Source organism: Lottia gigantea (assembly GCF_000327385.1).
Source record: "Lottia gigantea unplaced genomic scaffold LOTGIsca_79, whole genome shotgun sequence".
In the NCBI taxonomy this organism is placed as follows: domain Eukaryota; kingdom Metazoa; phylum Mollusca; class Gastropoda; family Lottiidae; genus Lottia; species Lottia gigantea.
This window is the reverse complement of record NW_008710630.1, coordinates 163300-187567: the sequence shown is the minus strand read 5'-3', so window position 1 is coordinate 187567 and position 24268 is coordinate 163300. Positions and strand designations below refer to the sequence as shown.

At 34.8% G+C, this 24268-nt stretch overlaps 1 protein-coding gene across 1 annotated transcript; it reads right to left on the bottom strand.

Annotated features, from left to right (window-relative positions):
* Positions 1 to 1182: 1182 nt before the first annotated feature.
* LOTGIDRAFT_236288 (hypothetical protein) lies at positions 1183 to 23448 on the bottom strand (the record flags this gene model as incomplete). The annotated part of the gene is made up of 45 exons (XM_009066673.1): positions 1183 to 1313; positions 1709 to 1825; positions 2084 to 2209; positions 2586 to 2805; positions 2980 to 3233; positions 3592 to 3738; positions 4057 to 4180; positions 4663 to 4796; positions 5197 to 5329; positions 5599 to 5683; positions 6025 to 6197; positions 6515 to 6686; positions 7091 to 7182; positions 8293 to 8448; positions 8690 to 8821; positions 9182 to 9262; positions 9515 to 9694; positions 9818 to 9880; positions 10201 to 10339; positions 10688 to 10815; positions 11118 to 11246; positions 11760 to 11861; positions 12396 to 12500; positions 12829 to 12935; positions 13294 to 13486; positions 13642 to 13741; positions 13991 to 14064; positions 14271 to 14317; positions 14436 to 14495; positions 14841 to 14952; positions 15320 to 15462; positions 15629 to 15712; positions 16012 to 16147; positions 16399 to 16551; positions 16915 to 17055; positions 17442 to 17582; positions 17910 to 18016; positions 18350 to 18409; positions 18829 to 18957; positions 19132 to 19261; positions 19529 to 19679; positions 19919 to 20018; positions 20281 to 20412; positions 22697 to 22833; positions 23225 to 23448. The coding sequence occupies 45 exons, from the start codon at positions 23446 to 23448 to the stop codon at positions 1183 to 1185; spliced, it is 5784 nt and encodes a 1927-aa protein (XP_009064921.1).
* Between the last annotated feature and the right edge of the window lie 820 nt (positions 23449 to 24268).

Sequence of the window (24268 nt, the reverse complement as noted above, 5' to 3'; positions counted from 1 at the left end):
TGGTTCACCATGATTGTAAATTAACATTTTGACAGAGCAAAAGTCTACCACAAACATAGCATGATTTTGTATACAAAATGATTATTCACCATGTTTGTAAATGAACATTTTGAAAGAGCAAAAGTGCTCCACAAACATGTCATGATTTTGTATACAAAATGATTATTCACCATGATTGTAAATTAACATTTTGACAGAGCAAAAGTCCACCACAAACATAGCACGATTTTGTAAACAAAATGATTATTCACCATGATTGTAAATTAACATTTTGACAGAGCAAAAGTGCTCAACAAACATAGCATGATTTTGTTTACAAAATGATTATTCACCATGATTGTAAATCAACCTTTTGACAGAGCAAAAGCCTACCACAAAGATAGCATGATTTTGTATACAAAATGATTATTCACCATGTTTGTAAATTAACATTTTGAAAGAGCAAAAGCGCTCCACAAACATGTCAAGATTTTGTATACAAAATGATTATTCACCATGATTGTAAATTGATATTAAATTGAATAATAAAGCACTTATGATTACATAGTCTTTGAATGGCATTTAGCAATTGTGAGTACGATATATAGATACAGCTTAAACCAGAGATTGTTGTTCCATAAAGCTGAGTCTATATATAATTACAAAGTTTTGATCTCAATAAACTGACTAAATAACTAATAATACATTTAGCACCATATTTCTATAGTAAATAAACAGTTTTGAAATTATATTTTATAATAAAACTTTTTGAATGATAAAGTTTTGATATAAACAAATTGTGACTAAATAACTAAAGACCACCATCTTTATTTTGTAAAAAATAGGTCTGAAGGCAAATTGATGATTATGTTTGTCTCTTCTATACTTCTAAAACTAAAACTAAAACATAATTCTACCCTGTTTCACTTTAGCAGGTAAATTTCGTATTAGAGACTGAGGTAATAATGTCATTATACTGATAACTGTTATAAAGTGGAATCTGTGTCTTATGGAGCTAATGAAATGAAATAGAGTTTTATATCCTACTGTTCTGTATCTTATTGGACTAATGAAATGAAATGGAGTTTTATATCCTACTGTTTAGCACAATCCACAAAAAGGTAGTTCAACGTTCTACTGTTTTCGAACTCTTTGGACAAATGAGGACAAGAAAGCATTTAAGATACTAACTGACTACCGGTATCATGATTTAGTATAGGAGTAGGGTGAGCGACGTAATGATGATACGTTAGGGTCAGGCTGATTGTAATTCACCGACCACAGACGAGGTGACATGGGGGTCGAGTTGTACCCACTATAGGGGGGTGGAGTGCCTGAAATATACAATATATAAAAGATTAAATCAAAATCATTATTCTCTGAAATTATCGCCCTAAAATAAAATAGAAACCTCTTCCATCTTTGACAGCTGGGAGAGCAATGCAGTGGGTGGTGAGGGAAATTTCATCAAAACAGCATCACCAGCTACCTAATTCCATCTCTAATTACCACCGATTCTTTAACATAGACAGTCAGTTATCCACAAAGTCAGTTATCTGCTCTATCAACATTATTTTTTCAATGTAACCAAGGAAACCAGGTTGAGAATTATAAATGCACCATCTTGACCTCAGCCAGTTTTGAAGATCTTTAAGCAAAGGCCTAGTACCTGCCCTAGTGCCTCACAAATGACGGTAAAATACAGGGTAAAAATCAAAACCAGACCTACCCTGAGGTTGAAGGAAGGATGACTGTGGACTAGGTGGTAGCTGTGTACCACTCTGATTTAAAAATACACTGGAATTTCCCACGTTTTTATACCTGGATCCCAGCACAAAATGATAACCTGAAAAACACCGTTCAAAATGACTGTATAAAATTTAAAGGGACAGACTTGGCATCCGTTTGATCACTCGTACCTTAGTCTCAGAATCGGGAATTTTTAAGCTAAGCCAATCAGTAATAGCGTTCACAGCTCACTGTCAAAATTATAATAGACCATTTACATATATTCAAGACCCAAATCAATCCTTCGAGAAGGCTCATCATGTTAAGCAGGATGTGAAATATCTATGGGTAAATCTTTAAACAGACTGAAACCTACCTGCTAATACTGCTATAGCTGTTATCAGTATGATGAAAAACAGAACAAACCAAGATTGATAGTTAAATAGAATGTTTCTAACCAGCATTCCCCATCCTACATCTCTTGTATACCCACCACTGTATCCTGAAAAAATAGCAACAAATTTCAAAATAAAAACAAATCTGTCTTTATATTCTGGTATCCAGTTAGTTCATCGGGAGACTTTTTCTCAGTAACTTCTCAGACAATAAAATACAGTTTTAAAGAATACAGTAATCTGATTGGATAATACAACTACTTTGAAAATGGATTCAAGTGATTGACCAATCAGAAGGCTGGAACACTAATCTTGAGTTAGCATAAGTAAATTAATTATAGTCCCAAAAAATTTAAGTTAGATTGTCATAAGTATACTATTTCTCAATGTGAGATTCTACATTTACCAAAAATTATCAAACGACATTATAAGAAACAGATGCCAGTTCTGAGTCAAAATTTTTGATAAGTATCTTTAACTTACCTGAAGCGCTGGGTTTGTTACCAATCAACTTAACAAATACAGGTATCTTAACTTTCTGTCCTGTTAATAAACTAGATAACTCTACATAAAGATCTAATGATTCACGTTCCCAGATACTGTAGGTGTCGAGTAAACGTATCGGGAACAACACCACGGCTCCAGACTGACTGTCTCTCTGGGGGGACAGAGCTTCTATTAACGAATTATCACTCACGCTAATCTGTAAATAAAAATAACAATAATTAGTAAAACATCAATTTAAAGGGATTGTAAAAAGGTTTTCTATTTTTTTTATGTGTATCAGTGACACTGATAGCATCAATTTGCACCATCCCGATTTTCAATCAGATGTCTTCTAAAACTAAGTGTTGAAAAAGAAAAAAAAAAAACAAACCTTAATATGTTCTACCAGATTTGGGAGAGTTGAAACACGTAAGGATGATAAAGGTGACGTGGTTGTTACTTGTATATCAGAATTATGAACATAGAAAGCAGGATGGAAATCAAAGATCATCTTGTCAGAGAATATTTCAGGTTGATCCTCCTGTGGAGTGAGCGTGACCTCTAGACTTATTTTGGTGTTCAGAGTACTGATCTGATGTATCAAGTACTCGTTGCGAACTTGTTCTATTCTACATGCGTACTGTCCTGGAATAGAGAAAAATAAAAATTTAAAAATTTTCAGAACCTTTTTGGACTTTTTTATTGGAGAGCAATGTCCTGCTGTTCTTATAGGGCTAATGAAGACAGGCAACATTATTCAGTGTGTCATGGAGGAAGCCTGTAGAACACTTGCCAGATTATTGTCCCAAAGAAGCCTTTTTTTCATGTCAGCCCCTCACAGACAGGAGAATTTAGGTTGAATAATTTGAGGGTATTATTTTGACCTATGCTGGGGTTGAATTCTAAGCCGTCAGGTAAGCAAGCAAACATTGAAGACAAAAAATATAAACCATGAACTAGAATTAACCATTAAAAGTACAAAGAGAGTAAGGTATAGTATTACCTTTAATATGATCGAAAGTGGGCGTGGCTTTAAACAAGTCAGCGATGGTGATATCTGTTTGATGGTTAACGAGTTGTAGGTTACAGTAGAATGGTATAGTGGTTGGTTGGTAATATTCACTGGCTACTATAGCACTGCAATTATCACCTGTAATGATACAGAGGGGAGTTTTACACCCTATTGTATACCTGAGCTAATACAATTTTAAGCATTAATTTGACTAATTACTTGGATTTATGCATTAAATGGGATTCTGTTGTATATTTATGACACCAGGTAAGTCCAACTGTTGAATCTATACTCTATTGACCAAGTTTAAAAATTTGATTTAACGATCATTCTAAGAGTTAGTGTTCCTTTAAATAGTTGATATCACAGTGTAGTTTCAACACAAGCTAACTTGGTATAAGTACTATTGCTTAATTTCATAGTCCACGGTAAATTTTAATAGGGGTTTGACGATACCTTGAAGAGTTGGAGAAGATCCTGTAGAGATGCCAACGTTGATTCCTCGAGATTTACCAATTCCATTAGTCAATGAATCATAGTTACAACTTAAATCTATATTCTTTACTGGTACGACTTCAATCTGGCAATAAATTCAAACCTTGTTAAAAAATTTGTTGTGGATAATCTCAATCTCACAGTGGTATAAGGTGTTCTAGAAGGGTGAAGCCATGCTCTGGACACATTCAACATGCCTTTGCCAGATTGGTCTGCAGATTGAAATGACATGAAATGATTTAGCTAATGAAGTGTGCAATAAGGCAAATACTGCCTGGACAGTGGGTGGCATAAACCTACTTTTTTTCAATTTACAACTGTCGATGGAACTTCTATGTGCAGAGTGCACTTGGTTTATTGTCCCTATCAAAGACTGCATGTTTTTCCATGTCAGCACTCAAACCTGCATCAATGACAGGGGGAACCTGAAGCTATTTTCTTGCCTTATGTCAAGATTGAACCCTGGTCCTTCAGGTTTGCAAGTGTCTACTCACTGAGCCACGTTGATTCCCGAAGTAGATGATAAAGGATTTAGAAACCCAGGTGTACCAGTTGATATAAACATACCTCAGTATAAGTAAGAATATCAGGAGAGACAGTGTAAACTACAGTAGACTTGCCGATACTAGTAGTTAGACTAATACCATTACTATCATCAACATCTATATTATTACTCTCACTTGACCATTTACCACTGTATCCTAAAATATTATCAATAGAATTATAGAATCCTTGGCCAACGCCTTCGAGAGTCAGTCTTTTACCATTGCAGCCAACAATACAACAATATCCTAAAATTTCCTGATTTTATGACTAGTAGCTGCTTTAACGAGTTTTCACCCTTAAAAAACCTTCCAAAAATTATCAAACTTTCTTATCGAATCTGCCTTATCTAAGATACACAGACAGGCTTTTACTCAGGCCTGTAACTAGGGGGCTTGGTGCTCCCACTGGAACTATATTCACTCCTCTAGCAAATTTTCAATTGAAGCTGAAATCAGTCTCTATCAGCTATTGCCACCCTGCAAATATGGCCGCCCCCCGGCTTACTATGTTATAAATCATCCATCAGCTATGGATCTTCGCTACACTAAAACCCACCTCTTTCAGTAACAAGTGTTGTAGAGAAACATATTATAGAAGTAAGAGAAACTGTAGTTTGTTGTGGATAGATAACATTATCTACTGGTATATTTACATAATCAGCTATCCATGGATTCTTATTATCCCATGCCTGAAATAAAACACCAAAACACAATAAGCGGACATTGATTTCACATAGTTTACCAAAGCCTCAAATAGCACAGAGAAAAAAAACCCACAAAAAACACAACAGAAAGGGGCAGGAGACATGGTTTTTTTTTGCTAAAAGTCATGAAATATCCATATCAAGTTACCAAAGATATCTGCACAATTAATTTCTTGTAAAAAAAGGTATCGTTAGCAAATGTAATTTCATTTCTCGTTTAATGCCAGACAATTCCCATTTTTAGAGTAGCCTACCTTTAAGATGGTTTGTCCCACTTCTGCTGTTTTTACAACCAATGTGTTGTTATCCCAACCTTTTGATACATGTAGCAAATTATATCTGAAACACAATCATTTGTATTGACAATGTCTTTAGAGTGCATAAGATCAGCTCTGGTTCAATAGATTATCTGAATATATATTACTTGATTGCTCAATCCTGCAGGGCGAGTTCTAAAATTTGCTTATAATTGTACATGTAAATATTCAAAATTTCAACCCACATCTCCGCTAGCTATCCTGATGGTTATTCTTTATCCAAAACAGCAGACAATGCGATCTTTTTATTTCCAAACTAACTGTCCTGATGAGGATTCTATATCCAAAACTGCACTGACAGCAAAGAATAAGACATATTGCCAAAAATTAATATTTCCATTCCAGCCATGATGGGAAGCTTACCTGCTACATCTGAATTTCAACTGTGTATTTGTGGCATAGAATTTCTCTCCAACATCGTCATGGTAACTAACTTTAAACTGTAGACTAGTACCAACTGGTATGCTGGTCACATGACCACCCAGCGTGGCTAATTTGGTCTCTGCGTTTATCATTAAATAGGAAATTGGTTTAATCTGAAAATCACAATGAAAGAAAAAAAAAAGGGATTTCTAACTTCTTATGAATTGGAGACACTGATAGCATCAATTTGCACCATTTTAATTTTCAATCAGACGTCTGATGTTCCTGCAATTCCACTAAAACTTAGCGTTTTATAAAGTTTCTAGCATATAGACCCTCAGTTGATATGAACATTCTGCCACAATGGCGTTATATACAGTTAGACATTTCTATAATTACAGGAACCACAAACATCGGACAAAAATATGGAAAGCTGCAAATATAAGCCATAAATGATCTTGACCTTCTCAAGAGCAGACGTCTTGCTCACCTTAACTAGTAGTACAATGGTCTGATTTACTCCGAATTCCTCTTCAGAAATGATTTCTAACATGGCTTGACCTATCCCAGGTCCTGATTTTAACTGTCCACCATCTTTAACTTGTATCAGATCTGTTGATTGGTCAGTCAATAGTTTATATGTTAATTTAGCTGCTGAATCTCTGTAAGGATAACCTCCATTTTGTTAAAGCATAAAAAGTATTTAAATTAAGCATCAAGATTTCATATTTATCACCCTGGGCGAGTCTTGGAATTTTTGAGTCCTTCATTTCTGCAGCTGATTGGGTTCATAAGGACAAGTTAAGCCATGCAGTCTGCAATGAGGAAAAATACTCTTTTTCAATTTCCAACTGTCAAGGGATATTTAATGTACAGCCTGTAGCACGCAGGATGTTGGTTTCTAGGCCATCTGAATGATTATACGCTTTTTCTATGTTAGCCCCTCTGACCAGACGAAAGAAGGTTGACAAATTCAATGGTATAATCGAGACTTATTGTGGGATCTAACCCTAGAACTTTATTTTGACAATAAGAGAAAGTCATGTGATCAGTATGTATCAAGTACCTGTTAGTTTTAACGATAGTTTCTGTATTGGGTGTCATTAAAACTTGTCCTCCACAAACCATAGGACTAATCACAGCTAGCTTCTCAAATACCTGAATAATATTTCAAAAATAAAATTTAAACTACCCTGATGATCAAGGCTATAGTGAGAATGTGCCGTGTTAAGTGAAACGAGAATATAACTCATAAAAGCACTGGTCGAGGTGTTGAAGCAAGTATAATTCATTTGGTTGGTTTCGTAATATCTTTACTATATAGTTGAAAACCAAAGTTAAAACTGAATATTTTGAAGTATTTCTCAATAAATTTGCCATTTCTTTAACAACTTCAGAAAAACAAAGATTGCTTTCTCCAAAGTTTGACTTGTTTCAGTTCTAAGTAACAGTTCACTGAACTTTATTATAAAATGGACTGTTGGTGTTAATGTTTTGAATAGACTTAATCCTGAGATAGATGACAATGACAGTATAGAGCTTTATAGAAACATGCAAAATGTAAGATGTCAAATATAACAAAGCAAATATTGAAATTTGAAATAAACTCTGAACCCTGAAATCTAATGCGAATACAAATGATAGATTATAACTAAGACTGTTGGTTTGTCACAATTCCTGTTAAAAATACAACTAAATGTTTTTGATACATTTATGGATTGTTTCTTTGAAGTTTATTTGTGGGGAAGAGCTTTTTTGACTGCAAGTATTCAGCCCTAAACATTTCACAATAAAATAGCCAATAAATTCCCAAAGTCTAAAATGTCGAACCAAATGAACAGTTTAGTTGTACAAACGCAATAAATGAAATTCAAACATAAATATAACATTTTTTAATAAGACAAACTCAATATTTACTGGATGAGCCTGGAAAAAATATAATTAATAAATAAAATTCTGCAAAAATCACCCCTAATTTTACAATCAGCTCTTCCAATCATTCATATACAGTTTCATATTGATAGAAAGTATGCATGTGTGGAAGAGTTCAATAGAAAGTTGAGGGGTGTTAAATAAACTATTTCCAGCTTTGTTTGATTCTTTAGTGAGGACACAATACCTTTGTCCTTGTCTATTTCATCCAAAAGGGAAATAGTAGCTCTGTTGGTCTAATGGTTGACTTGACAGACATGTTGAAATTAAAATGGCCAAATAGTGAACTCAAAAGTGAGATTTCGCATAGCACATGGTGTCCAAAAGTTTGCTTACCTGAATTTGTACTTCATCTTTCAAATCAGCCATGTTTTTAATCTGCAGACGACTTCCTTTTTTGGGCGTGACTTGTAACTTTAATGTCACATGACCAGCTTCTACGGCCGTCAACTGCATGGCAAATTTACTTTCATCTGATAGTTTTACACCGCTCTGAAATAAACCAGAAAGATGAAACGACTGTTCTATATCTATAAGATAATCTGATTGGATAATAAAACTGAAATTCAAATTGATATTAGTGATTGACCAATCAGATGGCAGGAACTCTAAATTCATCTTAATTCAAATTTTTAGAAGAATAAGGACCCAGGTCTGTCCAGTGCTTTTCCTATCTCTGGAGATAAAATGGAGGACCAGTTAATAGGGTAGGATTAAAATTCTCTGGTCTTACCTGATAGTACACTGAATGTAAAACAATTGGTTCTCGACTGTTGTAAGTCCAGGTAAACGTTAATGGTATAACAGCACTACCGAATGTAAATGGTGTTTCTTGTTCAGTTATACCTACAGCATACACAGGCATCTACAATATCAAATTATTATCATTATTATAAGGTTCAGGATTTACCATTCTGGGGGTACCTCCAACCAATGCCTTTGGGCTGTACATATTGAAATGCCTAAGGAAGTGTTTTTGCTGACAATTTCTTTAGGCTTTACCAATGCCTTGGGGCATTTTTATATTTGGGCTTTACCAATGCCTTTGGGCTTTATTATATTTGGCCTTTATTATATTCGGACTTTACCAATGTCTTTGGGCTTTATTATATTTGGACTTTACCAATGCTTTCGGGCTTTATCATATTTTGACGAAATAAGTTTTTAAGGAGTTTAACGCCCATCTTTCCTGCTGAAGCAAAAATAAGCAAATCCATTTCCATACCTTAGTACCAGTTTGTAGTCGTGTTAAAGGAGCATGTATTCTAATACCAGTTAAGATGATAACATTTACTATAGCTTCATCCTAAATAACAAAACACAAAATTTACAAGGGTAACGTCTTGCAGTGCACTATGAGGGAAATTTTTCAAAGACAACAGGATGTTCTGATCTGTCCATAGAGATATGTCGGACTTAATTAGTATCTTCAAAACTTATCTCTATTTCAAAAGAGATGGCGTCTTGTATAAAACTTTACTACTTCATAGCAACACAATGCAGTGTGCAATGAGGGAAATTTTGCTAGAACTCATCCCATAAAGACAAGTCCTCTTACCTGAGAGTATATGACAGTTTCTCCCGATAACGAGTCAGTACCTACAGCTTTACCTACAACTCTAGTACTACCAATCTCTAAGGCTTCTAACATCCCTCCACCACTTACTGTAGATATCTTACTATCTTTTATACTAAATTCTACATTACTCTGAGGTTGGGGACCTCCGTGAGCTAGCACCTGTCAAATACAAGAACAATTAGGATTAATCATAAAAGAGGACCGACTGTAGATCATTTATTAAGTGTGTTGGAATCTTGACATCATTTTCTAAGTCATTTTCTAAGGCATGAAATTCCGTACCTGAAACTTGGCACCAACGATCAAGGTGATGTTTTTAGGATCCAGTCTGAGAGGTGGAAAAACCTGAAAAATTCAATAAAAAATAAAGAGATATATGGTGCTTAAGATAGCTACTAGCAACTGATTCATGGCTATCAAAATATTGCTAACAAAGGACAGCTAAGAAAAACAGCATAAAGGCTCAAGGACCAATAGATAGCTATCAAAGGATAATTATCAAAATATTATTATCGAAAGATAGCTATCATTGGGTGACTATCAATGGGTATCTACCAAAGAATGGATAAAAAAAATGGTTATTAAAGGATAGCTATCAAAAGATTCTTAACAAGATAGCTCACAGGGCAAATCGTACCACCCCTAGTATAACCAAGACAACCTACCTCTAGTGGTTTAGGCGAGCTATAAATAACTTGACCATTAGGAAGTTTAACTGAGGCTCTGACATTCGTATGACCAACGTATGAACCATGAACTGTATAGAAAGCTGTTATTTTATCACTTGGCTGATTGGCTGCTGGTCTGAAATGACAACAAGACTTGAAACAAGGGCAGTAACTGTTGATATTTCAATTGACACGAATCATAACATTTGTCCAACCTTGGTACCAGATGGTCCTTGGTCAAACCTTTCGGTTATGATTTTACAACGATTTCAACCAGCTACTCCTTGCCCAATCTTCTAGGCATGCTCGTAATGGGGTAACATCTTTGGCATCGCCAGTTGAATCTGAGTCAAAACTATTACTGTAGAGACAAGGGCAATAACTCTATATCTAATTTCTGGATATCAAACAGATACCAATAGAACCAAAACAGTCAGAAGGTGCAGTGGAAATTGTCGTCTGCTAAATTTATTTAAATAATTACCTGACAGTAATGATGTCACTTCCTCCTTCTAATTTTAGATTCATCAAAGAGAAAAAACTAGAGAGTAGTGGGTTACCATGGATATCTAATACTTGTACTTTCGCTTTCAGTTCTTTACCAACTTCAACCTGTAAAGAATATTAACATGTTTAAGCTATAGATAACAGTTTTTTTCTGAAATATGCATGTGTATGAGGAACCCTTACAGCTTCTAATAACAAAAGTCTGATTGAAGTCAAAGGATAGGTTCCCTCATTGCACGCTGCATAAGGTTGCTTGTCACCATTAACTGAAATAGGTGTATATATACAGTAGTCCAGTTCTCTCCTAAATACCCTCAACCTTTAATAGACTCTCCTTAACATGTGCTTTTCTTATCAATATAGTTCATTTTATAAATTAGGGGTGAATCTTTAAATATATATTTTACCTTGTCTAGAATAATAACATCTACTCCACCAACACCAGAAACATGTACAGTAGCTGACGGGTGATCTGTAACTTCTAGACATAGATCATAGACTGTTATACTCTTACTACCATCTTTAATAGGGTTCACCTGCAAAATAAATCAACATTATCAGGGTTGGCAAGTTTAGGGCAAGGTGCTTTATACACCCATGTAATGTGATATGTAATGTAGCCCTTGTATCACAGTAAGTATCATGTCGTAGCACTCAGACCACAATTGTATATTATCCCTTGGATCCCTGCACTTATATACAAGCCATTGTATCATGTTCTAGCCTTTGTATCATGTCCTAGCCCTTGTATGTCCTAGCCATTGTATCATGTCCTAGCGCTTGTATCATGTCCTAGCCATTGTATCATGTCCTAGCCATTGTATCATGTCCTAGCCATTGTACCACCAAATATTTTACAACAAGAATTTATCGTTAGTGTAGAATTTTCTGGTACAGGGATCAGGGTGTGTAATGATTACAGCCCATGTATCAAACAAGGTATTACATTGTCGCCCTTGTCCTAAATCTATAATAGCCCTTGTATTTATATACCATGGCATGACTGGCTACGTCCAGTACTGAGATAAAAATATATAGAACTAACATACCAGGACAGCTTTTTGTTTGGCATCATATTTAATAGACATTGTATCTGTTTCTACATCATCAAGATGAAAATATCCTGATCCTTTCTGTACTTCTATTGTCACCTTAACATTACAAAAAATAAAAGATGTTTAATATTTTATTTTTCATGGTAAATATCCTTTGAAATGCTTTGCCTTGTTTTGGCAAAGGATCATCTAAAAGACAGGATCCTCAAGAACCCAAGTTGTAATCCTGGCATCTTCATTGCTACGAGAATTGGTCAAGAACGAGCAGACTCCTTGAGAACATAAGTTGCTATCCTGGCATCTTCATTGCCAAGAGAATTGATCAAGAACGAGCTGACTCCTCGAGAACATAAGTTGCTATCCTGGCATCTTCATTGCCAAGAGAATTGATCAAGAATGAGCTGACTCCTCGAGAACATAAGTTGCTATCCTGGCATCTTCATTGCTACGAGAATTGGTCAAGAACGAGCTGACTCTTCAAGAACCCAAGTTGTTATGGTGGCATCTCCATTGCCAAGAGAATTGGTCAGGAAATAGCTGAAGCTTCGAGAACATAAATTGTTATCCTCGTGAAGATTGGCTCTCTCGGACTCTTTTTTTTTCAAAATGTAAAGATATTAAAGACTGTACCTTGTTAGAAGGATGATTAAAAACAGAGATTCTACTAGGTTCTATAACAGCTTCCTGTCTGAGTAACAATTCTAAAGATTTACTGATAGTTGGATGAACCACTTCCTAAAATAACCATGTATTTCATAATACACGTGTATTTGAAATATACAGTGGAATAGCTTATTCAGTAACAGGTTTAATTGTTGTTGACTAGACTATCAAGTTCAAGTCCGTCTCAACTGGCAGTGGAATATCTCGGTTGGTATTGAGCTGTATCGCAACCTGCTAAGCGATTAGGTATCATAAGATGTAACAGCTTGTGCTTCAGAGAATAGGCCTGGTGTTGGCTTTCAACTCTGAAAGTCTCGATTTTGCCATACTAAGGACGAGATTTTGATTAATGAAATGGTCTTGCTTGTATAGATTTTTTTAATCTAAATTCAAAACTTACTGATAATGAAGAACAAGCTATTTTAAAATAAGATGATTTATAGCTAACTATTGTTGCCGTGACAACAACACTGCCTTCCACTCCAAACGGATGCACTGTCTGAAATGCTGCAATGGAAAATCGTAAACTTTTTAAATGATTAAAAGTCTACAATTACAATTGAAACTGATCACAGCTTACTTTTAAAATATATAAATCAAACTATACCTTTAAATAAATTCACAAGCCTTCATAAAAAAAACCTATACCTTTGAAAAACAAGCCAGCATAAAAACAAACCAAACTATGCCTTTAAAAAACAAGCCTTCATAAAAAAAAAACCTAAACTTTAAAATAAACAAGCATACAATAAAATAAACATACCAAACTATGCCTTTAAACGAATACACAAGTCTTCATAAAAATAAACATACCAAACTCTACTTTTAAAAAAACAATCATAAAATAATATAACCCAAACCTTACCTTTAACAAGTTTCTTGCCATCATTATCTGTAGTAATATCTACAGTGAGATCTGTTGTATCTTCTAATTCAGCCAGCTGATTGTCTGATAACTTCCATTCTATCGCCAACGAAGAAAAGTTATCAAACTTTCGTCCAGAACTATCTGTCACTATTGCCTGTATATTGACATCCTTCTTACAGTGAACTGGCATCTATAATAGAAGGACAACAGCATGCAGTAAGCAATGAGGGAAATTTTTGACAGAAATTCAACAGTAACATTTTATACCTTTAGAGTTTTTAGTCAGGTCATTTTTTGTGATGATTCTTTTTACTAGGTTTATTTAAGACTTTATGGAATACTTACTGGTAATTGTGTTTCCCTGGTTACAGGACATGGCGGCAATCTGGGGTCAAAGTTCAAGATGGGTTGTAGATAAAGTTCAACAGGTCGGGTGCAAATATACCTTGAAATAAAGAAAAATATAAATGGCAAATGTAGTTCAATCTATTTTTCTATAAGTACATCACAATCCGAGGCTTGACACCCCTCAATTTTCTATTGAACTTTTCCACACATGCATAAATTGAATCATTATTAAACTATATGTATCATTAGAAGAATTCATTTGTAAAAGAAGGGGTGTTTTTGTTACCAATCTGGCCTTGATCTAGGATCTGACAAAATTCATTGTCAAAATAGAAATCTGATTTACCTGATGCTAGCAGTTTGTGTTATAGGAAACTGATTTTTAGCTGTTTTATGATTTCCAACTTTCAACGTCAATTCCTATTAGAGGGGAAATTATAGATATGACATCAGTGTACATAATATAGCAAAATAATAAGAAATATAACTCATTCTTGTTGAAAATCCTTTCAAAAATATCATACAATCAAATATACAATCATTGATAAAATGGTCTTCAAAAGAAAGCGGGTGCTTGACGAATTCTTGTATAATTTTAAATATAATAATCTATAAAATGTACAAACCTGTTCACCAAGTTCTATACACAACACAGTAAAAACATGCAGGCCTCCTGGAATGGAACATAGAGACAAAATCTTGAATATTCATGAAAAGACAGAAAATATACAATTCTGATCCTCAGGGGGTATTAAAGATCCTGATAATTTTGAAAGAAGATCTATCCTTACTGTTCATTCCAGTCATTTTCTTCTTCTTCATGTCCAATAAAGATCTCCTCTCAGCTGATACTGAAATATTGAAATTAACATTGTAATATTGTGGTCTGAATACATCAAGATATATGAGAGTGATCCCCCTTGGGAGAGTAGCCAAGTAGGCCTGAAGTGAAATTACATGAAATTTACTGTGTTGTTCTTCCATCTGTGTGTCTTAAATTCCAGAATATACAAAAGCCAATGCCATGCAGTGTGCAGAGAGGGAAACTTCTAATTCACAAGGGTCAGAATAATGGGACATGACCCTGTCTAACATTCAGCCCAGGGTTACGGGTTAGGGGGGACAAATATACGATATATGATATGAAAACAAGTCAGAATGAATTGTAAGCAATGGATGTCCCAAATGATACTTACAATCTTGAAAGTATTGAGAAGAGTCAAGGATCCATGGCTGAGGTCCACCTTTAAATACAACATCTTTAGACGAGGCTACAGTCACTACTGTTTCTACTTCAGGGTCTACAGGCTGTAAATAAAATATAGGATTGATTCAGATTGATTGGATCTCCACAGTGTACTATGACTATGAGAGAAAGTTTGCAATGACTATGATGAAATAATTAGTTCTTCAGAAATGTACCTTACACCCTGAAGATATGCAAAACCAGACAGTGTGCAATGAGGAAAAGTTGTCATAGGCAGCTATGTCTATCCATTTTGTATTTGGAACAAAAATTTTAAAGACTCCTAAACGAACAACTATTGAAATAAGAAAGAAATGTTTTGATCTAATACCAGATCAACCTTGACCTGCACATGCAATGCATTTTGATTGGCTGAGCTGCATGCTGAGCCAGCTATCGTTAAATATCTTGGATGAGTAATATACTTACTTGCAGAGGATTAAAAGCAGCAATGGTGATAGTCGTTGTTAACAGAACTTTATTTCGTTGATAGCTAGCCGTGACCTCTGTATGACCTTGATGAACGGCCATGACCTTTAGACACATACATCCAGTATCATGCTTACTGAAACCTATAATAGAACACAAAAAGACTAAAGAAATAGAAGTGTTAAGGCATTTGGCCTCTTATTTCCCACTACCTTAGCCTCTGATCTTAGTTAATTTCCACATTCATTTAAGTTAATTTATTTGTGGTCTGAAATAAAAAGAGGAGAAGAGTTATCTGTTCATACTGACCTTCAACTTGAGTGAAGACTGTAACATCACTAAAACTAATGTTTAGATTTAACAAGTGACAATCTGTAAAGGCTACTTTCTTACCTAAAAATAAAATCAAAATCATTTTGAAAATATGATAGCCTTCAGGTCCTGGACACGGTTTTTTGACAAAATGAGCTCTTCTGAACATACACATACCTGTGCAATGGGGAAAATTGCATCTGCATAATCTGATATATGACAACAATATGCTTAATGTTAGTCACTCTTAATTGCATCACGAACACTGAAAAACTTGATGGGGCAAAAAGACCACATTTGTTTTGTCCAGTCTGAACGACGAGATACTTAGATTCAGTTCTTAGGAGACCATGGCCAACATTGCTGCCCGATAGAAATACCTCTGTCCAATGTAAAAATAGAAATATTACCATTATATATAGCATTGATAGCTAGAGGCAATTGTAAAACACTTCCTACTGTAGCTTCTACTGGCGTTGATAAAAACATCATTTCATTGGGCGGTAAAACATGCACCTAGAAAATCAGAATATTAAATGAAGTTCACATCCTACTAATCTGCACTAATGAAGACTGGCTATAGCCTGCATTGTTCAATGAGGGACATTTTAAGGGATACACCCATTAGCCTACACTTCCAGAATTTTCTTCTGTTAAAGGCTGATTAACAAGCAAAGTTTGAACAAAGTCTTGTCAATTTTGTCCCGGAGAATGATTTTGCAATGTCAGATTTTTCCATTACCAAAACAAATTCTACTCATACTTACAATCGAGCTACCAGTATGAGCGTTATTTTTGGCGTCTGCAGCAGTGACGTTAGCTCTTCCCATACCAGTGGTAGTTATCTGTCCCTTGATATTGACGGTAGTGACATCTGTGTCTGTAGAGGTCCAGGTGTAATCCCCGCTTCCACCACTAGCCTAGATGAAAATGCAAAATAGTTCATTCCATGAGTCACTTATGTAACATAAAAGAATATTCTTGCTTAGACTGCTTATTATAGTTTATTGTGGGTATGTTATGTGCTGAAGGGAAACTATGTGGAAGAGATTACTACTTGTTGACAGGTACACTGAAGACCTATAATAACGTTGGCATTTAATTGATTATGAAAACGATAAACGATAATCGTAATTTATAGTGACGGTAATCGATTATTTTACCCAGCAATTGTCCCAAGGAAAATACAACCTTTTTCAAAACCGGATGGGACCAGAGTATAGAAATTTCATTTATAGGGTAGATTTATCATAGGTTGAAGGATAAAGAAAAGGTGTTCTTACCTTGAGTAAATAGGTATGTTTGGCCTGTGTGACTGGATCCCATGGAAAATATAACCGAGCAGGAACTACAATTATTGGATCATATATATCTACTTCTTGACTGCCTTTTACTTCTGGATTTATTTCATATCTCGATCCATCCTATAAGATACGGAAATTACAAAATATCGCAAAAATAATGTGCAAGCATGCATAAAGTGAAATTTTCTTACTTTCAAGCAAACCTGGATATAATGAGCCTGTCAACTATTTGACACCCCTCTACTCTCTATTGAACTCTTCCACACATGCATTCTTTTTAGCATTATAATACAGTTTATATATATTTGGAAAAGCTCATTTTGTGATATTAGGGGTGTTTTGTTTCATCTATCAAATTATATCCATCTTTGCTTGCAAATAAATCTGGAAAAATACCCATATTTCCCTCCACCAAGTTTAAGGTGAACATCTCTATTGCATCTACATCCTAGATTTTTCTATCATTTTGAAGGCATGCAGTGTGCAATGAAGGAAATAAACTATACCTTTTTAATAATGGCCGTCAGTTCCCCATCTATTTCTGTCCGTCCTCTAACTAAAGTTTTAACTCTATGATAAGTACCGTTAATACTTGAAAACAATACTTTAAAATACGTAGACGGGAATTCAGCTTCTATACGTACATTCTGAAAGTGGAAATTAAGTTATTGACTCAAAGACCGTGTTTGAAATAGAGAATCATGCTTTAATACACATCACCAAATACACCTGATTGAGCCAATGAAGATAAGCAACAACAAGCAGTTTTCAAGAAATGAAATGTTGCCATGACAGCGCCATTAGCCTTTCCAACTGCTGAGATCTTTAGCATGCACAGCCGAAATACAATGGGTTTATTTTCCCAATCAAACAATTAGACACTTCATGTCAGCCCTTCAACCTACATCACTATTAAGAGGATTGGAAAAAATGCTGCCGAATTATCTTGAATTGTGGGTAATAGTTAAACTTACGTCTGAAGGAAAGATCATGTGACTATCTGTATCGTAGACTTCTATCAAGATATCATATTCTCTGTCAGTTTCTAACACCCATTTCTTACCAGGTAACACTACGAACGCTGTATAACACAGAAAATATCAATCAATAAGGTGTTTGAAAAGAAGAGTTTATGATGTTACTATCACAAAGGCTGCTGGTAATATTTTAAGTTCTTAGCATTAGCACAGCGCCATGGAGCAGCATTTGCTGGATTATAGGCGCTATCGAAATAAATTATTATCATTATTATAAATTATTATTAATGTCATAAATTGCTTAGTTTTAGAGGAATTGCAAAAACATACAGACATCTGACTGAAAGTTGCTTTTGAAATGGATATTTGCCTGTTTCGTCTGATTGTACATTAAGTCTTGCATAGTGGCTTAGTTGCATAATTGCAAAATGCCTTACCTATGTAGCTTGGGTTAACTACATGAAACAAGGCTGAAGGTTGACGATGAAATTCTGTTACTACAATATCTTAATTATACATGTAAGGTTATAATTCTAAATAATCAATACCATTGAATTCAATAGACAGTAAACTGGAGCATACGAATTTTTAAAGGACATGATTTGCTTAGTTAAACCAAACAAATGGTGGTTGTGGTTTCTTATCATGGCCAGCCTGTGAAAGTCTTGTGACCTTATGCTAGTGACCCTAGCCCTAAATGGAAAGACCAGCTGGTCGAAAGGGGTTTTCTAAACCTCAGTTGTTATACTTGTAAAATTATTACCAAGAAATTTAGCCAAGGACCAGCTGGTAAAAAGAATCCTCCTGGACCGAAGTTGTCCTTGTAATATTGTTACAAAGTGGTTTAGCCAAAGACCAGCTGATGGAACCCAAATTATTCTTGTAAATTTTGGTATTTCTTTCTATAAAAGGATACTTTTATCTTTAAGGACGACCTCAGTGGAACCTATTTTCTGGGCTGTAGCTATAGATGTTGATTTCTCGAGAGTACAAATCTCTCCATCCTTCACCTCTAAATAATACTGGTTGGATGGCATAGTGATTTCTGAAAGATAAATATTGGAATTTCATCAAAAACTTTGCCCTATTCATTGAAATCAGTAGGCTAATGCTGCTGTTTCATGCAAAATCTTTCCTCATTGCTCACTGCATGGCATTGTTATTAGTCTTGGTATCATAATAATATTCTAAAAAAAAAATGACCTAACACTAGACTTACCTGAAACTTTATTGTGTTTGAGTAATTCTACGCGATATCTAACTTCACTGAATGGTAACACGTAAACATCGGCAGGGTTCAACATTAGATTGGCTATCACCATTATACGAATGTCTTCTGGTATTAATTGCTGTAAATGAGTTAAAATCATGGATATTTTTATACTCCTGAAAGATTTGTTCACTTTTATTCTCAACTCTGTTAACTATCAGACAAGATTTGTTAAAACTGTAGAATTCTCCTGATATCTTTTGCTACAATTCAGTGAGTTTCAGTGTTCAGTAGTCGTTTGAAGTCTAAGATTGGAAACTTTGCACCAAAACTAGCTATCCAGATGAGGATTTCTTATCATGAGATCTGTTTTACAAACAGAATGCTGATGAAGGCACAATCCTACCTTGTAGACTGGATCTTTAAGTCTTGCAGAAACCTTGGCACTTCCAGTCCTAATTCCCTCTACCAGTATTCTATCACCCTGTAAGCCTCGTTCCTCTAGAGGTTCAATATGTGCTGGAGTCGTATAGTGAGAGTCTGTATAACGTTTGATTCTACAGGAAACATAAATCAATATCATTGCCAATCCGATTATAATGCATATGTCTATCTGGATGTTTTGTTTCATGTTTTTTCTATGGGTGACTCCAATATCAAACTAATGTTTTCTGTTATTCTTTAAATGGGTTTGTCTAAACATCTCTTAAAGAGAGTCCACATTCCCATTCTTTGAATGAGTTTAGAGAGTTCACATAGCTATGAAGTTATTAATATCAGGCTTTGGTTTACCTACCTGAGTATATTGTGAGCATCCACAACAACATGCCCTGTTTCTGTATCTGACACTAAACTCCATTCATAGGCTAAACCATCCAAACTAGTAAATATATTTCCTGAAATTTAGAACAATTTTTTTTAACACTAGTGACTAATCTAGCGACAAATTTCAAGACATTGCCTGAGTGGCGGATAATATTACAGCATTTTTTCATTTTTCTTTACTGCGCATGGGTAAATGGAAGTGCCGGTAAAATAGCCAAAAAGAAACTAAACTGGTTCACGGCTAAATATCCACTGCGTTTAAGTAATGATGATTTCTTTCTTTCCTTCTCGTCAAAGCAAGAAAGAGTGTACAAGAAAGGAAATTGTACGTACCTTCTGAGTCAAAACCTTTAGCTAAGAGTTCATCAGGAGAATCTTCTAGATATAAAACTCTAGTTGTAGTCTCTATTTCTAGTTTAACTATCTTATTCACTATCAGATCACAGCGTAGGATTTCACCTGTTACTATTAATACATAGATAATAACATCAATATTACAGAGGATACACTAGGACAAAAATATATACACAGACTGAACAATTCACACAAAAAATAACGCCATGTCATGTATCTGCCCAAACGGCAATTCAAAAGACAAGGTAGTGGAGGAAAAAAAAACAGCATAAGTCACAAAGAGAATACCTGATATCTATCCAAATCACAAAACATGAGTCAAAATCCACAAGTCAATCAAATCAATGAAGTAGACATTGAATAAGTCATCAATAAACATAAAATATTTAAAAATGTACAGAGAAAATTTTTCCTTTGTACACAAATTTATAATTTGTTGTGTCTTTATTGTAAAATCTTGAATATCATGGATATTAATAGAGGAAGTCATAGGTCAATTTTAACTCATAAATATTTCCAAATTTTCAAATTTAACCAAAGCACACTTTTTAATGACACTGCAAAGCTATTATGCTACTGTTATCTTCCTGAATATTATTCCTAAACAGAACTTGTCTTACGAATGATTTAAAATGACTATTTTTCCAGGCAAAAAGAACTGGATGAAAAGCCGAGTTCAGCATGAACACCATGACTGATAAATTCAACCATAGAATCAAGGCACGATCAGAGATATCGCAAGATGAACACACAAATAATAAATTGATGATCGAAAACGGCAACCAACTTAACGTAAAAGTCACTGCCAGAAATCCGTGAATCTTTAACTTTTTGAATTCCATCGTCATCCCACTTCGAGGCAACTTATAAGAGTTTGTCAAATTTTCAGCATTTATTTTCGATCGTTTTTCAAAAGCCACTTTCAACACAAATGCATAAAGTCCAAACTGAATGATACACATAATGAAGAAATGAAAAGATACCAATACGCGGAAAAACTTTGAAACCAACAGTGATAAAATACAGACATTTTGGGCATTGTATTTTCCTGGATAATTAATAAGAGACAAGGCCGTTAGGAGCATTGAATAAATCCATACGATTAAAATACAAACGTGACAAGATCGTACAGACACGATTTTTTCGTATAGTAACGGATAAGAAATGGCGATAAATCGATCTAAAATAATTAACGATAACGAAAATTGAGCAATCAGTGAACCGAACACGATAAATTGGTAATTTAAGTGACAAAAATATTCGTCATTAACCACGGAGGGAGAAAACACGAGTAAAGTTCGGAACAATGGCGTAAAACTCAACAACAAATCGGAAGTCGTCAAATTTAAAAGTAGTTTTCCAGAAATATTTTGATAAAGTTTATATTTAAACACCACTAGTAAAATTAAACCACTTCCCACTAGAATAACAAACTGAATTAAAAACTGAACAACTGAAATCCACACGTTTTCAGAATATGATAGTAGATTAAAAGTAGTATTTGTCATTTTTTGGTACAATGAAATGAATTTTAGTCTGAATAGTTCTCTGATGGCAAATCAAAAGCCTGATCTTTGTGTCTTTTTGAAAACCAGTCCACAATCATAAAACTGTAGTGTCAGTAGGAATATTTTATTTCATACAGTCGTTGACATTAAATTTGCCATCATACTCAAGAGGCAAAGCCATACTAAATTTTGCTGGCAATAGCCTAGACCTTATAATTCAATATCAGTTAAATGTTAACTCCTGATACTAGCAGAGATTTGTCAAAAGATCAATTTTAGAAATGAGCCTAAATTTTGGGAAAATGTTTAAATTGTCTACAACTTCAAGGCTGTAACAAATTACATGTTGTACTGTTTGAGAAATTCACCTTATAAAATATATAACTGGATAAGGTACAAAAAGTTTGAATTGAATTCAAATGTATCTATGAAATAGAAGTCTTATCTGGGATAGCTCCTTTAAGGTTCTAAAATATCTCGCCCAAAATTTTATGACATAATAAAATTCAATAATTAATTAGATTGAAAAACATTTCCAGTATAATTGATCCATTATTACAGAGAAAATAGGCAATATAACACTAGGAACTGCTATCAACAATGCTAAATTATGCATGAAAAACTGCATGACACCCTTTACAATCAAGATTACTGGAAACCATTTTTCATAAAAACCTAGGACTAATTTTTTTTCATAATTGTGAAAATTTTACCTTTTCAAAAATATTTTGGAAGAAGTCAATTTGGATGCAAATTTTCTTCAAAAGTCGGGGGAAAAGGGCACCAAATCTGTATTAATTTTAACAGAAAATCCCTAAAATTTAGTTTCACAGTCGGACATTTCAATGCTCTAATCAGACAATACCAGCAAAAAATCTGATAGTTACCCATATTTTCAGCCAATACAACCGTGGTCATCTGATGCGATGCTTTGGAAATGGCAGAGACTTTAGCAGCGAGAGCACATTCTCCATCTGTGCTGTTTATCAAGGTCACCTGAGCTACTTCTGGACGTGTTGTTCTCCTGTAAATATATCATAATCAGTGTTTACAGTGTGGCCCTTTTAGTCGACTCTCCAAAGCACTTAATCGCAGACGACAATCCAATTCGTTGACAACTGAGCTATTCCACTGCCACAGAATTGCCCCTGAGCTCTTGACATTCTGATCTATGACTCAGCCAAACTCTGAATTCATTAATAGGCTTAGGCCAACAGCGATTCCCCCATTTCAATTTCAACACCAGTGCTAGTGCTTTAATGCCAGGCCCAGTGGCAGTGTCATGGTTCCATCTTTCTCTCACTCACCACAGCAGCAGTGTCTTATATACCAGTATGTCACTCATTCAGGAGTATCAACATCTGACATCAGCACCGATGTCTTTCAGTTGCAGATTGAGGCATGCTTACACTTACCATTGATAACAAGTAGGAACCTCGGCTTCTTCAGGAGAAAACTCTACTTCAAGAGTGAAATTGGAAATGACTGTGCTGTAGTAAGGGAGCAAAACTTTCGGCGTATTTAATTTAGCACCTTGCACAAAATTTGAGAAAATTAATGGGGCCAAAATCACAGCGAAAATAATAAAATTTATTTTGAGAGTTGCCGCCATCCTTTTTTGTTTCATGGAGGCCGCCATTGTTTAAGACGGAAACATCCAGTCTTAATGACCATTGATTTTTCATAAGGTAAATACGACTTGATAATCCAAACTAAAAGCGTGCTTCGAAAGTTACTTCCGGTCCGGTTAACATAAAAAATGAAATTTCGTTTTTGGTTTTAAAATTTGCCTAGATTTTAATAAATCCAAGATGTCAGCGCCCATGACCGGCTTCTTTCTATCTGTCTTTTCTATTTATTTTGTCTAATTGTAATAGAAATCAACTGTGTCAATTGTTGATTAAAGCAAAATTTGGAAATTTCAAAAGGCATCTGTGTAATCCTCCAAATCCAATTGTTTCTTCAAGACCCGTCGGCCAAACTACCTCTTCAAATCCCTCACAATGACAGAATTGAGAGTGACGCCTTTAGGTAAGCAAGAGCTAAATAGAGAGGAAGGGGCATAGCTAAGCATGCCAGTGCATAATAGCATAATCAAACTAAGTACTCCCAAGATCCACAGATCATAGCACCAGTTGTCGTCTGTCAAAATAGCATTCAGAGTCTGGAATATAGACAGATGTGCTTGCGTCTCTTTGAAATTTCAACTATTCAAGTAATCAATTAACTTTTAACTAATTTCTATCTGTGTATATTTCAGGTGCTGGACAAGGTAAGAAATTTAAATTGCTTTTGAAGATGCAGAATATTTTCTTTAACCCCTTCACCATACCCTAACACCACTAGCTGGTGCTCAAATGACTATGTGATGTAATACCCTTATGGTCATCAAGTGATGTTAAATATCAGGGCGTTTGATTTATTTTTTTTTGCGAATTGGACATTTTATAACAAGTAAA